Source organism: Typopeltis vanoorti, chromosome 12 (assembly GCF_054136105.1).
Source record: "Typopeltis vanoorti isolate ZY-2024b chromosome 12, IOZ_Tvanoo_1.0, whole genome shotgun sequence".
Classification (NCBI taxonomy): Eukaryota; Metazoa; Arthropoda; class Arachnida; order Uropygi; family Thelyphonidae; genus Typopeltis; species Typopeltis vanoorti.
In genome coordinates, this window is record NC_143560.1 from 86705949 (window position 1) to 86721675 (window position 15727).

The following is a 15727-nucleotide window of genomic DNA, read 5'->3' on the forward strand; positions in this document are numbered from 1 at the left end:
TTTGTGGTACATGTGTTCGTGAAGGAACGTGTTGGTTGCGGAATCAGAAAATCGGGTTAATAGTTGTTATTCTGACTTTCAGGGTTTCGCAGCTTTTTCGGAAGCTTTTCGTTACGTTCATGCAGTTCGTAAGAAGACTTCTCAAAAATGCCGGTGAACGAAACCAATGCAAAACCATCAAAACCTAAAGCTAAGTCGAAGAAAGCTGTTGCTGAAAAGGATTCCAAAGCGTTAGGTGCCCCTGATTCGAAATGTAAAGTAAGTTGTGAAATGAAACGTGCAGTTCGGTCATTCATGTTACAAAAACAATACTTATAATTAAATTTCAATAAATGGTAGCTCCATTATACCAAGTTTGTTCTGATGGCTTTCATATAGGATTGATACTGGATACATACAGGATTGAGACTGATGATATTCTTAAGACCAATGCAGGATGTGAGAGAACGAGGGGCCATCCCTGGAGATTGTGTAAAAGTGTGGTTAACAAGGGTGTTAGGACTAGATTTTTTACTTGGAGGGTTGTGAATGGGTGGAATGCTTTGCCAGAACTAGTTGTGAATGCTTCAACTGTGAATGAATTTAAGGAGAGGTATGACAGGTATTGTGTAAATAATGGTTAGTGTGTCAATGTCGGGTCTCCCGCGATGAGTCTTTTGACTCCATGGAGACACCATTAAAGTAATAATAATAATAATAATAATAATAATAATAATATTTGTTCTGCTAGCTTCCGATGGTGCAAGGCATTACTATCGTACTATGAACCTAGATAATACATGCAGTTTAGGAAGGGTCCAGTAAAATTCTGAAAGGTCTTTGGAATACCTGTGGATGAGAGCCCGAAAGTAGCGGTGCCTTTGCGATGGTGGAAGTTTTTGTTGGTGCAATAATTTTATATTGTTATTTCTTACTGCAAAGCAGTTTTTTTTTCACTCAGCTTTATACAGACCAACGGATTAATATGCTGTACCTGTCATTTTACAAAACAGAACACTGGCATCCTAAAAAGTTGGGAAAATGATAAAAAGAAATAAAATGTAAAATAAACAAACAGGAGAACAGAAAAAAATTTGTACACATACATAAAACAATTAATCTGATAAACTTAACGGTTTAAATTTCCACAACTTGCCACGTTATCCACATAAGTTGAAGCAAAAACACCTGTAGCCCCCAAAAGCTAATGTATCTTTTAAAGCCACAGAAACTAATGTATTGTCCCTGTAGAAATGTGCAGCCATGTCAATACTAAAAAAGAAGCTGACACCATGCAGGTACCAGCTTCAAACTTTCAAAGGTTATTAGGCTAGGCCTGTTTGGTTCTTGGTACCTGCATGGTGTCAGCTTCTTTTAAATTGTCCGTATTCATTATAATTTATAATTGCTCACCTTGTTTATAAAATGAATGCATTTAAATTTTAATTATCAATATTATTTACATGATCGGCCATTCACCTTCATCACGCGATATATTTGAATCTTTAGCTCCAATGCTTCTGTAATTAAATTATAACAATCAATTACCCAAATAGCGTCATCTTTGCTACCATCCAGGGAAGTAGAGATACCAGTTTTTAAAAAATTCTTGACAATTATTTCTGGCAAAATCATGTCCCAATCTCTCAAAATCTATTAAAGAACAGTTGTAATGATGGTCTCTAAATCTTCTCTGTCAGAGCCAGGTCATAGCCACTGGCTGCCATCCATTCCACTCTGTATAGAATCTAGACCTCACCTCATTCACTGCTTTGCCCCTGTGTAATCCAAAATTGAATAGAAACCAATGCTCTCACTTCCACATTTCCTCTACTGGTTGCCTATCTCTGTGCATATAATTGGTGCACTATTAACAAAAGATTGCACAACTCTGTGACAAAGGCAGGCTGATGATTGTTGAGTTAATGCTGATTCTCTTCAAGTGAATTCAAAAATATCTGAAACTGCCATAACATTCACTATCTATTTCTTAAAGTTCTAAACGTTTTTCATGTGCGAGGTATATGCGAAACTTTTTAATTCCATTTTTCATAAAGTAAATTAAAGGATGTAAGATATACATGAGAACGAGTATATTCTAGTAAATACAGTATTTGCAATATTTACTATGTCCCCTGAACTTCAACTTGCTATCTACTAACACTCCACGATCCTTAGTCTGATTCAGTTTCTTCAATATTGGATATCTAGTCACAGCAAAGTACATGACTACATGACTTTGTGTTTATTCCATGCCCACAATTCCAGCCTATTCAAATCATTCTGCAAGTACTGCATATCAGTAGCATTCCTGATTACCCTACCTATCTCTGTATGTCACCTGTCAAAGCCTTCCCAATATCATCAATGTACAGATTGAAAAACAGTGGACCAAACACTGATCCTTGTGGTACACCACTAGTTACCTTAAATCTTGTAGACTCACATCCCTTATATACCATTTTTTGAGATTTGTCAGTCAGCCATCCTCTTATCCATGCTAATATTTTATAATCCAAACCCATATTCTCCAATTTGACTGTATTCGGTCAAAAGCATTCTGCAAAATCCAAAAGTATTATGGTGTATCCATTCCACTTGTCTAGTTCAATGGTAATATTATTATGGAATGTGAATAAGTTGCTAAAACATTACCTTCCCTTAGAGTAAACTCATGCTGTTCATTTCAAAGTAGAGATTCACTGGCTGTCCCTTTTACCAACCTATATAATTTAATCCCAGAACACAGAAGGTTCCGCAGGAATGGAATAAATGTATGGTAATCCCATTGCACAAGGGTGCTGCAAAGACTGGGTTATCCAACTGTCAACCCATTTCTGAATGCGAGCCCTAACCATTTTTCCAAAATCTTCACCACTACTCCTGAGATACTGATTGGTCAATAGTTGGATATACTGGTCTTTGCAATGCGATTACCTTACATTTTTTCCATTCCTGCAGCACCTTCTGTGTTCTGGGACTCAAATTATATAGGCTGGTCAAAGGAATAGCCAGTTAAGCTGAACACCCTATTAGCAGCACCCTTGCTGATATCCCATCAGTCCCTATTGCTGAATTCTTATTCAATTTGTGCAACAGCACTAATACCTCCTCTTCATTCACCTGAGTTTCTTCATTCAGTGAAGATGTAGCAGTTGAAGAACCTCTTCTGCATCTATCATCCTCACATCACCTACATTCAGTAGATTTTTTATTTCATATTATTATTATTATTATTACATCACACGTCCAGGGAGTCCAAAGACTCATCGAGGGAGGGCATCTACTCTACAACTCTTCGTCTCACTACTCCACCAACCTTCAGTCAAAAGCTGTATTCAAAAGTAGTAATCATTCTTTTTTTTACTTGCAGCATATTGATAGAATTCTTGTGGGTTGTCTTTAGCTTGCAGAGCCAGTTTCATTTCATACACAGACATAGCTTTCTGTACAACAGTTGTGGCTATTCTCGCCTGCTTCTTATAATTTTTCATAACGGGCATCATCCTTATGCACACGGTATTCCTTCCACATCATCCGTTTCTTACGAATCTGTTGCTTAATAAAATTACACATCCATTTGACTCCTATCTTGTTTATTCATTGAACTCTTGGGACTTATTCTGATATTGCATTATTTAAGTACAGTGGTATCTCGCTAATCAGAACCTCTTTAGTCCGAACCCTCCAGTAATCCGAACTGCGGTTTGAAAGAAAAAAAAGTTTTATTTATTACGCATTATTATTTTGTGTACTATTATTTTTATTTAATAATTATTAATTTAACTATTATTATTTATTTTATTATTATTACAATACAGTACAGTATTTTTTCATACTGTCTATTGTGCGGTTATACTGTAGGCCTTTTTTGATTTATTGTGTATTCACGTTTACTTTTTTATACTGTACACAAACGTAAATTTCACAAACAAATGTTATGGAATGGATTACAGGTAAAACCGAAAGTGGAAATCAAATCAGATGCTGAAATTATAAGTATGACGCTACAGAATGAATTAGAAGACAATATGACGATAAAGAACTTGAAGAAAAAAAGGTAAAACATGAAGAGGCAGTTGGCAGTTTTAATATGTCTATAGAATGGGCTAAGCAGAATGATATGCCATTCCACAAAATTTTATTGCTAATTCAGCTCCGAGAAGAAGCATTCAAAAAAAGTTTAGCTTCCAAGAAGCAAAAGAAAATCAATGACTTTTTTTTACAAAGAAATAAAAAAACGTTTTTGTGTGTTATTTTGTGAAACTTTTTTGTATTGTGTACAAGAAAGTGATTTTTTTAAAGCAAATTAAGTTATGTATACTGAACTATACAATTTTATTAAATCAGAATCCTCAAAAATGCAGGTACATACAAACTAAATTTTTTACTAAAATAAACTTGGGTACTGTATTATTTTTTAAGTTTTACATTACAGTACAGTAGCTTTTTTTTTATCAGTTACTTCATTTATTTACAGAATTAAATTGATGTACCATTAGAATCTGATTATTTTTGTATTAAATGGTAGTTATTGTTGTCTCTTGGGGGAAAATTCACTAATCTGAACGAGCATGGTTTTTATTAGTTCAAATTAGCGAGATACCACTGTATTTTTTAAATGCTTCCCATGCACTGTCAATATTCTTCCCGTCTAGTAATAGTAACTGATACCTTTCTGCTGAACTCAGTTGGTCATAATTTCCTGCTTTATAGTTCAGCATGTAACCTTTTCCGAATGGAACATTCATAAACTTAGTCACTTCCCCAAGTGAGAACTTCCTGATCATGGTCACCAATCAGAGGGAGAATCATTACGTCCTTACCTGAAACATCCTCTGATACCATAATCCAGTCTTTCTCAACCTGTGGTCTGCCGACCACCTGTGGTTTGCAACGATGGGACAGGTGGTCTGCAGGCAGACTTCAATTAATTAAATAAATATATATTTTTTATTTATCCAAAAAAAATTATCCCATTTTAATAAATGGGACTTGTCCTCATTCGAGATGTTCAGGGGGCTTGCAATCGTCAGCAGTCTATTATAAAAGTCTGATGTGCTTTCTCTATCCTTCTGTATTACCCTCTGTAGTTTCCATAGGTTTGGGTCCTATGCCCCTTATTTTCAAAAACTGGGAGATTAGAATCTGTTTAAATTTTGAATAATCTAGGGTTCTGTTCAGAACTGGTGATGAGTAGAGAAAGCCTTTCGCCTTTCCTACCAGCTTACTACATAGCAGTATGAGGAGCTGAAAGTCTGTCCACCTTCCAGTTTTCCTCGACGTAGCAAAAAAATGCATGAACGTAGTCTGTTTCCTCCCCAGAGAATTGTGGAAACACCTGTTGCGGATTTATGGTTCTAAAGAATTCATTATCGTCAATATCTGTACTTGATGCTACAGCCATTGTGATATGTCAATTACACTTGTTATAATACTTAAATTTTAAAGTTCTTAATGTTTGGCTTGCCTGATCCTTTTCTACAACCTACCCACTGATTTCTTTTAATTTTTCTTAGAAATCAAATCCTGTCGGCTGTGCCATTGTTACGTTACCCCCTTTTTATTGTTATGTCTATTTTATGGTCAAATTATGTCTCTTCCTTCCCTTATCTCACTTCTTTTATATGCTCTAATCTTTACTCTTAACTTGGGGCCGTATTTTACTATAAGGATATGGTTCGTGGGTTGAAAGCAAAGAGAGATTCCCACCAGACAATGGCAATTCCTTTGTTTCTGAGCTAATGCTGGTTCTTTCTTCGGACTTAAGGAAAATTTCTATTTTTGCTGCGCCACCCTAAGTTCTAGATTTTCAAACAGTGAAGAATCAAAGAACCAGTACCGAGCTCTGAACTGTATCCTTAATTTCTGAATCTTATATAAAATAACTCGAGTCTCAAATTTATCGCTATCTTGGAATTTAGTCTGTCTTTCTAAACTAGGTTTCTTAGTTTAGAGTCCTTACGTGAAATCACAATATTCTAGACTTAAACATTCCATTAAAAGTTACGATCACTCTTTCTGCACACTTTCATTGAACAAAGAAAAGTTTTCTACGTTACCACCCAGTTGGGCACTGGTGGAAAATCATACACATCTTGATACAGTTTCACCTTCAGATTTGTTCCTGGTTCCGTTCAACCTGCTGTTTTCTTCTCGTCAGATTCGGGCTAGATGAATCTTGGACACTGAAGACATGTGCTTGCTGTTCACTGGTCGCCAGGTTTAAGCAAAGCTCGGCTGTCTATACTGCATACAGGACCTCAGCTCCGCTGGACGAACTTTCTATCGGCAGATTCTCAAGGACTGCTCGGCATTCTTTCCTCACTTGTGGCTCGACGCTTTGCCCAAGAAACTGGGACGAACATCGAGGCATGGAGAGTATGACTCCCACAAGAGCAGATGACTGACCGGCAAGGGACTCTGGCAGAGGATCCAACGAATGAGAGAAAAAGCCCCGGTTCGGCAATGCATTGCCTTTTTAAATTACGCGTCCCTACACTTCTGTACTACGTCATATCCTTTTCATTCCTTGCTCACTTCAAAGTACAACTCCCTTCACTAGTGCCACGTTCTCCCCTAGTAATCTCTTTGGTGGTGATGAGGGTTTTTAATCGCGTGCCTTCTCTTCACGGTCAACACATACTCTGGCACACATGCATTGCCTCTGGCAATCGATCTTTGATCCGTTAGAACCGTCACTCAGTAGTGCACAAACACTCATGCTATTTTTAGCAAAGCTTAGACAGTGGATTTAATCACAACGAAATACATTATAATATTAAGGGATAAATAACAGAATTCTAAAATCACTAATTTGTCTGGCACCTTTACATTTAATTTTACCTGCTTGACATATCAGTATGTGCAAAGTTTTAAAGTGCATGTTAAGCTCTGAAGAAATTATAAGTTAACCACTTTTAGTTTTATTCAGAACTTAACAGCACGGAACCAAAATTGAATAAGTAAGTTAAAATTATTGAAATCAAATGGAGACTTATAAAAAAACAAATATCATCAGAATGTTCAAAGGCGGAAGCAATAAAACTATATTGTTGTTCACTTCACCCTTTTTATTATTCATCATTCTGCTGCTAAATTTGCAGTGGCAGAATGACAATAATAAAAGAGGGGTGAAATGAACAATAATATAGTTTTATTGCTTCCACCTTCCCTTACTGTTTTGTCAGATTTGAAGTGAACATGTGTTATCCACATTTCAACCAATGGCTTGTTGTTTATTGATTTTTATTATTGGAGGTTTCTTGAGAAGTGCTAAGTGATACTTGGACAAAGTGTGTCCTGAGTTAACTCCAGTATTATATATTTATATATTTTTCAGAAACGTTTTTTAATAATGGAAAAGTGGCTTAGAACTAGGACTTTGAAAGAAGAATAAATGAAACAAATGATGCTAACCCTAATTGTGATACAAGTGTTGTAACGGCGAGTAAATCTGATACTATTAAAGAAGAAGAAACAAGCAGTTCAAAGAAAAAATACAGTAGGAAATATAACAGTTCATATTTGGAATTCGGGTTTACTTGGTGTGGAAATGAAAGTGAACAGAAACCTCAATGTGTTTTGAAGTGTTGTCGAAAGAGTGCATGAAACCTGCGAAACTCCGACATTTAGAAACTAAATATTGTGATGTGAAAAATAAGCCAATAGATTTTTATTCAGCAACGCTTAGGGACATTAAATCATGGGAAAGATATAGTTTCGGCCATGGGTTCCATTAATAGCAAGGAACTGGAAGCATCCTGTCTCTTAAGTTTGCGCATAGCGAAAACAGGGAAACCTCATTCTATCGGGGAAATTTTGATACTTCCAGCTATAAAAGATGTGGTAAAAACGATGTTTGGCAACAAGTTACTAAAAAATGTTGATTTGATTCCATTTGAAAGAGGAATCAAATCAACATTTTTTGATTTGTTGATTTTTAATTCGCTATCAGTTGCAGAATTAATGATATGGCAGGTGACATAGAATCTCAGTTAATCGAAAGAGTTAAGTAGAGCCCTTATTATGAGTTACAAATAGATGAAACTACTGATGTCACAAGTGATGTGCTGTTAATATGCTACGTAAGATATGCACTTGATAACAACATTCGTGATGATATTCTGTTTTGTAGAACTTTGCCATTCCGAACAACTGGAGAAGAAATATTTCACACTCTCAATAATTACATAATACACAAAGGGATCCAGTGGGGAAAATGTATGGCTTCTGTTTGGATGGAGCTCGCGCCCTTACAGGCAGGCATAGTGGGGTTGTTTCTATGGTCAAGGAAGTAACTCCGGATATGAATTGGGTACATTGTTTCATACATAGGGAAGCGTTAGCCTCCAAAGGAATGCCACCAGAATTTAAAACTGTGCTATGTAATGCTGTAAAGCTAGTTAATTTTATTAAAGCTCGACCATTAAATAACATTTTTTTCAGTATTCTGTGATGAAATGGGCAGCGAATATATACAACTTTTGCTTCATTCTGAAATTCACTGGCTTTCCAAGGGCAAAGTACTAAAAAGGTTATTTCAGTTAAGGCATGAAGTTTTATTATTTGTAAATGAACGTAATTCTGATTTTGCATCACCCCTTGTTCACAAAGCATGGTTATCAACACTATCCTATCTTTTAGACATTTTTTCGAAATTAAATGAACTAAATTTGAGGGAAATTCTTTAACTGTTTTTGATGCCTGCGACAAAATAAAGGCATTCAAGAAAAAACTGGTTTTATGGATTAATTATATAAAAGACAATTTGCACTTTTTCCAACATTGGAATCCTTTTTAATAGAAAATGATATTTTTGTTGATTCTGAGTTTCTGGAAAGGGTTTGTGACCACCTCAAAAATCTGAAACGGAATTTTGAATCATATTTTCTGAATAACTTTTATAAAAAAATTTTCTGTGGATTCGCGATCCATTTCAGGCTTGCTGTCACGAGAACGACCATTCGTTATCAAAATAAGAACAGTTAATTGAGCTTTCAAGTGACAGTGGACTTAAAATGCAATTCCCTGATCTTGGTTTGGCTCGATTTTGGATCTCGCCTTCAGTGAGAAGTGAAGTTCCTGTATTATCTGAAGCATTGAAAATCAACACGAAGTTCTCTACAACCTATCTTTGTGAGAAAGGATTTTCATCACTCCTTCAAATAAAAACAAAATACAGAAATCGTCTTCATGTGTGTGTGTGCCGATCTTCGACTGAATTTGACCAATATTGAGCCAGATATCCAGCAACTCTGCTATGGCCGAGAAGCTCAGCCATCTCATTAAAAGTAAGTAGTAACATAATTAGATCATATTATTTATTTGTTTAATAAAAATTAAAACTTTGTTCAATGGTGATACACTTTTAATCATTTACTTCCAATTAAATTAATTATGTTTCCATATGTATTTAAAACATGCTTTTAGATTTATTATGTTATAAATAGCACAGTTTTTCCGAAATGTTGGTAATTCCTACTTAGGTTTAAAAAAATTACGAAAAGTCAAAATGACATATAAGGAAATAAATTAAAAACACTATGTTTATTTTTGAAGTAAAACTTTAATTCCAACATTCTAAAATGTTATTTTTCTTGCTTTTCTGTTCGCAAAATCGTCGATGACATTGTCGAAGTCTATTTCATCACTCTGTTGCTGTTTTATAGACAGTAGGGCAATATTTCTTAAACACCAAAAAAGTGTTGCCCTGGGACGGATCGCCCCCAGCTACGCCTCTGTAACTTAGTGGTCCGTAGAATTGTTTTCAGCATTTTACTAGTCCTTGGCCTTAGAAAGGTTAAGAAATGCTGCTATAATCAAATCTAACAGTCTTTGACCTTGAGTTCCTTCTGTCACATGCTGCTTGAGGAAGTTGTCTCACAACAACTCAATAAATTCAGTTTCATTCTTCTTGTGAAGTTTTACTGATACCCAGTCATTATTTGGATAATTAAAGTCTCCCATTATGATTACTATTTTTTGCACCCATCATCTCTGTTTGGAGGTGAATTTCTTTATCACTAGCAACTGATACACCAGGTCTATAACAACACCCCACTATGTTATTGATCTTGTTAGATTTCACCTCACACCAGATGGCTTCAAATTCACTGCCACATGAAATACTGTTACTACAATCATAGGTCTCAATGATAACTGTATTCGAGTCATCTGATATCATTAGCAGCATGCCCCTTTTTCTCCTGTCCTGTCTATCCTTCCTACAGATACTATATCCTTTACACTCAATACCAGTTAGTATGATTCTCATTGCCAGGACTCGATAATTCCTACAAATTGAGGTCCCAAGGCAACAAACTCTATCCCTTTGTTTCTGATACTCCTTGCATTCGTGTATAAACATATTAATGTTTAAAGTTTATTTTTCACTTGGTTAGAACTGCAAAGGTTGCTCCACCTTTGCAATGAGTTGCCCGGTGTTGTACCACCTTACCCCAGTCCTGAAGATACTTCCAGGCACAAACTCTGTTTGCTCACACTTGGATAAAGGATTAAACTAAATTTATTATAACATATTAATCTACCTGCATGTTCTTTTGTGTACTCATGCTTGCAGTCTGCATGATACAGTTGAGCAACTTGCAGATCTCTATTCTTCTCTAGTGCCTTATACATGAAGACATCTTTGTACACGTTTGATGGGTCCGAACTGATGAACACAAAGTCAAAATTGTTCTCTCATTGTAATCATTTCCATGATAATGCCCATTCACATCATTAGCACAATTATATAATATTGTTACTCTTATACTCATATTCTCACCATTCCTCCCATTATAATTTAGTTTCCCTGATTGTGCATTAGGTCTAATACCAGTTATTAGTTTTTCAACAATGCCATTATGCAGTGTTGAATGTTATTTCACAGGTTTCTGATTTGAATGAGTTGGTAATTGGGGAACACAAGGGTAATTGTGGGAATGTTGAAATGTATCTACACAAATGCCAAAAGTATCAGCAAATACTTCTGGGAAAGGGAGAGGAGTGCAGCTCAAATTGGCAAAGTTATAGGCATCATTGAGACCTGGTTGACATAGAATGATATAGGGATAGAATATAAAGGGTGTTGTATTTTCAGGGAGGATAGAGGGAATAGGATAGGTGTGGGCATTGCTGATGAAAGTTGAAGAACTGCAACCAGCAAAATTAGAACTCAAAGAGGATTTTTAGGTCTTGGGGAGATGGTTCATTTAAGATGGTCTGATGTGAGATAGAGTCCAGCAGGACAAAATATATTGTTGGGTGCTACTATAGACCAGGGATTCCATATGAAGATGGAGATACCATCAGCAGATAACACGGTAAGTGTAATGTAAGCAATTATTATGGGAGACAACTATGGGGACATAAATTGGAGGGAGGAAAGGGGGCATGGCAAGATGGAAGTGGAATTTATACAGTTGCTAATGGAAAATTACTTGAAACATGTTACGGAGGGGGATCAAGGGTTTGAGAGTGTTGGATCTGGTAATATCATCAGAAGATATATTCATAACCAAGATAGACACTGCCTTCAATTGAGGAGATTGACTGTGCAGTCAGGTTCTGGGAAGTTGCCAAACGTGGAATTCTCTGTCAAAAAAGTGTTTATGTTGAATTATAAAGCTGGTAATTATGACAGACTTAGGAATCATCTTGGAGCAGCACCATGGCTTGAAAAGCTACAAGGAAAGAATGTCAGAAGTGTGTGGGAAATGGTCAAAGATTGTTTGAGAGAAGCAGTATCAGATTGATTACCCAAGGTCAGGATGATAAATCAAGTGATGATTAAGTGGATGAGTAGAGATATAAAGCAAGTGGTACAACAAAAAGAAAGAATTGTCAAAGGAATATAAAGAATAAGGTTATCATGCTCATGGGCAGTACAAAGTGTGAGGAAGAAGAGTGACTAGTATGGTAAGAAAGGCCAAATCAGATTATGATAGGAAAATTAGCTAAGTAGACTAAAGTAAATCCAAAACAGATTTTTGTTATGTAGCAAGTAAGCAGAAAAATAACTCTGGTATTGCAGTTGCTAATGTGACTAGGCTAATGTGAAGATTCATATCAAAATTGAGGTAGATGAACAAGAGATGTCAGCATATACTGTTGAACCTCACTGTGAATATAGCAGTGAGACTGGATGGCATGTCATTCCGTGTATTATGCAAATATTCAGGAGAACTTGTAATGAAGCAGTCCAATTCTCAGTTCTGGCAGGGTTCCAGCTGAGCAGAAAGAGGGATTAAGTAAGATAGTTCCATTGCATAAAGGTGGCTCCAAGACAGAGGTGGCAAATTGCAGACCAATTAATATATCAGGAGTGGTTGTTCAGGTATTGGAAAAATTGGTTAAAGGTAGAATTCAGCATTTGGCAGATAGGAATGCAGTACTCTATAGTGGTCAGCACTGCTTTCTAAAGGGTAGATCCTGTCTTAGTAATTTATTCACATTTTATAATAAAGTGACAGCAGAATTGGATAAAGGAAATGGCTACGTCATGATATTGCTGGACTTGTCAAAGACATTTGACAGAATACCATGGAAAACTATTGCAAAGTTGGAGCGAATGGGTATGAAGTCGGTATGAAGAAGATGGATAGGGGAGTGGTTGACAGATGGACACCAGAGAGTAGTATTTGGCAGAATGGAATCTAGGAGAATGAGAGGGAGTACTTCAGAGTTCTGTATTAGGGCCACTATTCTTTAATTTGTATATCAATGATATAGGGAAAGATTTAAGGGAGTTTAAATCTTTGCAAAACTATGGGGGGCAATAATTGATAAAGGTGATGTAGATATCCTACAGGATGATTTAAATAAATTGGCATTGTAGGCAAAGATTAATGATTGTCAATTTAATGTTGCAGAATGTAAGATTATGCATTTTGGGTTGAAAAGGTTACATATGTTGTATCATATTGATGGTACTGGATTTCAAGAAATCGATGAGGCTAAGTACTTAGGAATAACGATGGTTGAAGGATAGGTTGACGGTGTGTGGCTTACAAAGTCTGGTTGATGTGCGGAAAAGAAGGGACATGATATAAACTTACAAGATAATAAAAGGGTTTTATGAAATTGATGCAAAGGAAAATTTTTGGTATATGATAAATAGAGAACTGGGGATCATTTGTGGAAGTTGTGTAAGAGTGTGATTAGTAAGGATGTGCGGACTAAATTTTTTGTCTGGAGAGTTGTGAATGAGTGGAATGGATTGCCAGAATTAGTTGGGAGTTCCCTGACAGTGAATGAGTTAACAGATAGGTATAATAGGTTTTGTGTGTATAATAGTTAGTTTGGATCTCTCATGATGAGAGTCCTGACTCCATGGATATACTGTATCATAATACAGTAAAATCTCAATTTAACAGACTATTAAGGACTAAGGATTGTCCATTAAATTGAATATTAGGAATAGTATTGAAAATAAAACTTTCAGTGGTACAGTATTAATATATTTTAATGAGAACATTTTTATGTAACTACCATTTTACTGAGAATTGGGCTTGTAAAAAAAAAGCATCAAGTTTCAGTTGCTTTCTACTTTTTATACTTTTCTTAATAATTAATGATTGAAATTGCCGAAAATGTTCTTAATAAGCAATCACCTCTGGATCTGAAGATGCACCTGTGAACAAGATGTTGTCGTCCATGTGTTCTCTAACCACCAATAGTTTCGGACCAGCTGGAACCGCTTCTTCTTCTTCCTCGTTGTCAACCTCCTGATCGCCTAGTAGAACATCTTCAGCAATCTCTTCCTGAATTTGGTAGCTTGGGTCACCCTCGTCGATGTCTAGCCATTGTTCAATGTCATTCTCACTGATCACCAGCTCACATCAAAGTTTCATGGAAATCAGAGATTTCAAAACCTCTGAAATCGTATTCTGGTTCACTTCCATTCAGTAACTTGGTCCAGCCATTAGCCAATATTGTAGCCTTTATCTCCTTCCAAGCAGCAGCAAAATTAAAGATGGTGGACTTGATGTTGTATGCGTGCAAATTTTGAAGTCTGGCTCCTCTTGTATCTTCTTTGGGATCATTTTCATTCTCCAAGACAACCATAACCTGTTATGGTTATGGAAATTAATAGTATATAATAATTTCCTCTTCAAGAAACTTATACAACCAACCTCTTGCAGGCAATAATGACTTCCTAGTCTATAGGCTGTATCATAGAAGTGGCGTTTGAAGGAAGATACATTTTATTCTTCCATTCCAACTTATTAACTCAAGTGTCTCTGCTATCGTCAAGTTTACTCGTTTTCTTTTACCCCAGACATATTAACTGATATTAATAATGATTAAACGGTTTAACTAAAATTATTCCAGCAACAGCCTAAACACCACGTGTTTTATGCTGCTGACGCTATGCTATCGAACCAAACCACATGCACGCGCACGAACTATTAAGAGAGTACGCACGAAATATCATGAATATACGTGAATGTATCCGAAGATGCAATTTATAAACACTGCCAATCGCTTCCAATTAATCATCATATTATTTATTTTTTATTATTATATAAATACAGATTATTTCATTATCTGTGTTTATTTTTCAAACTATGTCCGTTAAATCCGAAGTCCATTGAATCGGGGTCTGTTAAATCGGTGTTGGTAATGTTGTTGATAATCTTGTTAAATTATCAAGTTCCTGATATCTACCTTCAAGGAAGGGGGGGGGGGGTATATAGAATTACATGAAGGTTTTACATTATTACTAAATTCCTGTCAACAGTTTTCTTCAAAATTAGTCTTATCTGTCAGGACCAATGCTCATGTTTGCATTATTAGTATATAATAATTTCCTCTCCAAATTATAATTTGTAAATAATTAATTTAAAGGCATTCTTGTCACTTCATTGCATCTAAAAATTATATTTTGTTCTTTTAGGTTTCTGACAATACGTCTTCTAGTCCTGTTGCATCATCTCAGAAAACAGCACCATCAGAATGGTTTACTTCAGAAATACAAGCTATGATGTATTTTCAGTTATTTCAATTTCATAATACTAACTAAATTAAACTTGAAAAGAAATTATATTCTTATTTAATCCTTTATCCAAGCATAAGGAAACAAAGTTTACATATGAAAAATCTTCCTTACTGATCTGCTTATATATAGAGGCTGACTTCATATCAGTTGCTATTCCTGCATGATAGCAGTACCTTTCTTGAGGTACTTCTAACATGCAGGAAATAACCTCTCCCAGAACTCTGAGTGCTCTCCATGATTCACTCTAAATCTCACTGAATGACCTTGAAAGGTCATTGACAAGCAAAACTCACCAGCGAGCAGAACTGCTATTCTCCCCAGGATCACTCGGAGTCTGATCTCAAAGAGATACTACCAAAATTTAATAAATGTGGAAATCATATATTTCCCACATGCAAAAGTAGAGAAAAGGTGTATGACCTTATTATTGAAATAGTCTGGTTCAGAGATAGTTGTGTTAATTTGTTTCACTTGGTTATAATTTAAATTACACTTGTAAAGAAATTATATTCTTGTTTAATTCTTTATCCAAATGTAAGCAAAAATGTTCGTGTGTGAATTATCTTCACAACCATGCTACTTGTATACCAATTTCCTTAGTATCTCATAATGCAAAACACACTTCCTTTTGGCCTTGCATAATGCTATGCATTGGTCTGTATGCATTATTATTCCCCCCCCCCTTTAATGCTTATATGAGAAAAAAACATTGTTTTCTTTCTTTTCAAATATTAAACAGAATAT

General features: G+C 35.7%; 1 protein-coding gene across 1 annotated transcript in view; it reads left to right on the plus strand.

Annotated features, from left to right (window-relative positions):
- LOC150100966 (transcription initiation protein SPT3 homolog) overlaps positions 1-15727 on the plus strand; it is a 143438-nt gene continuing 127711 nt past the window's right edge. Inside the window, exons 1-2 of the mRNA XM_090401735.1 lie at positions 1-258; positions 14882-14970. Coding sequence (XP_090257861.1) covers positions 148-258; positions 14882-14970 — 200 coding nt within the window. The 5' untranslated portion in view covers positions 1-147. The remainder of the gene's footprint in view (positions 259-14881; positions 14971-15727) is intronic.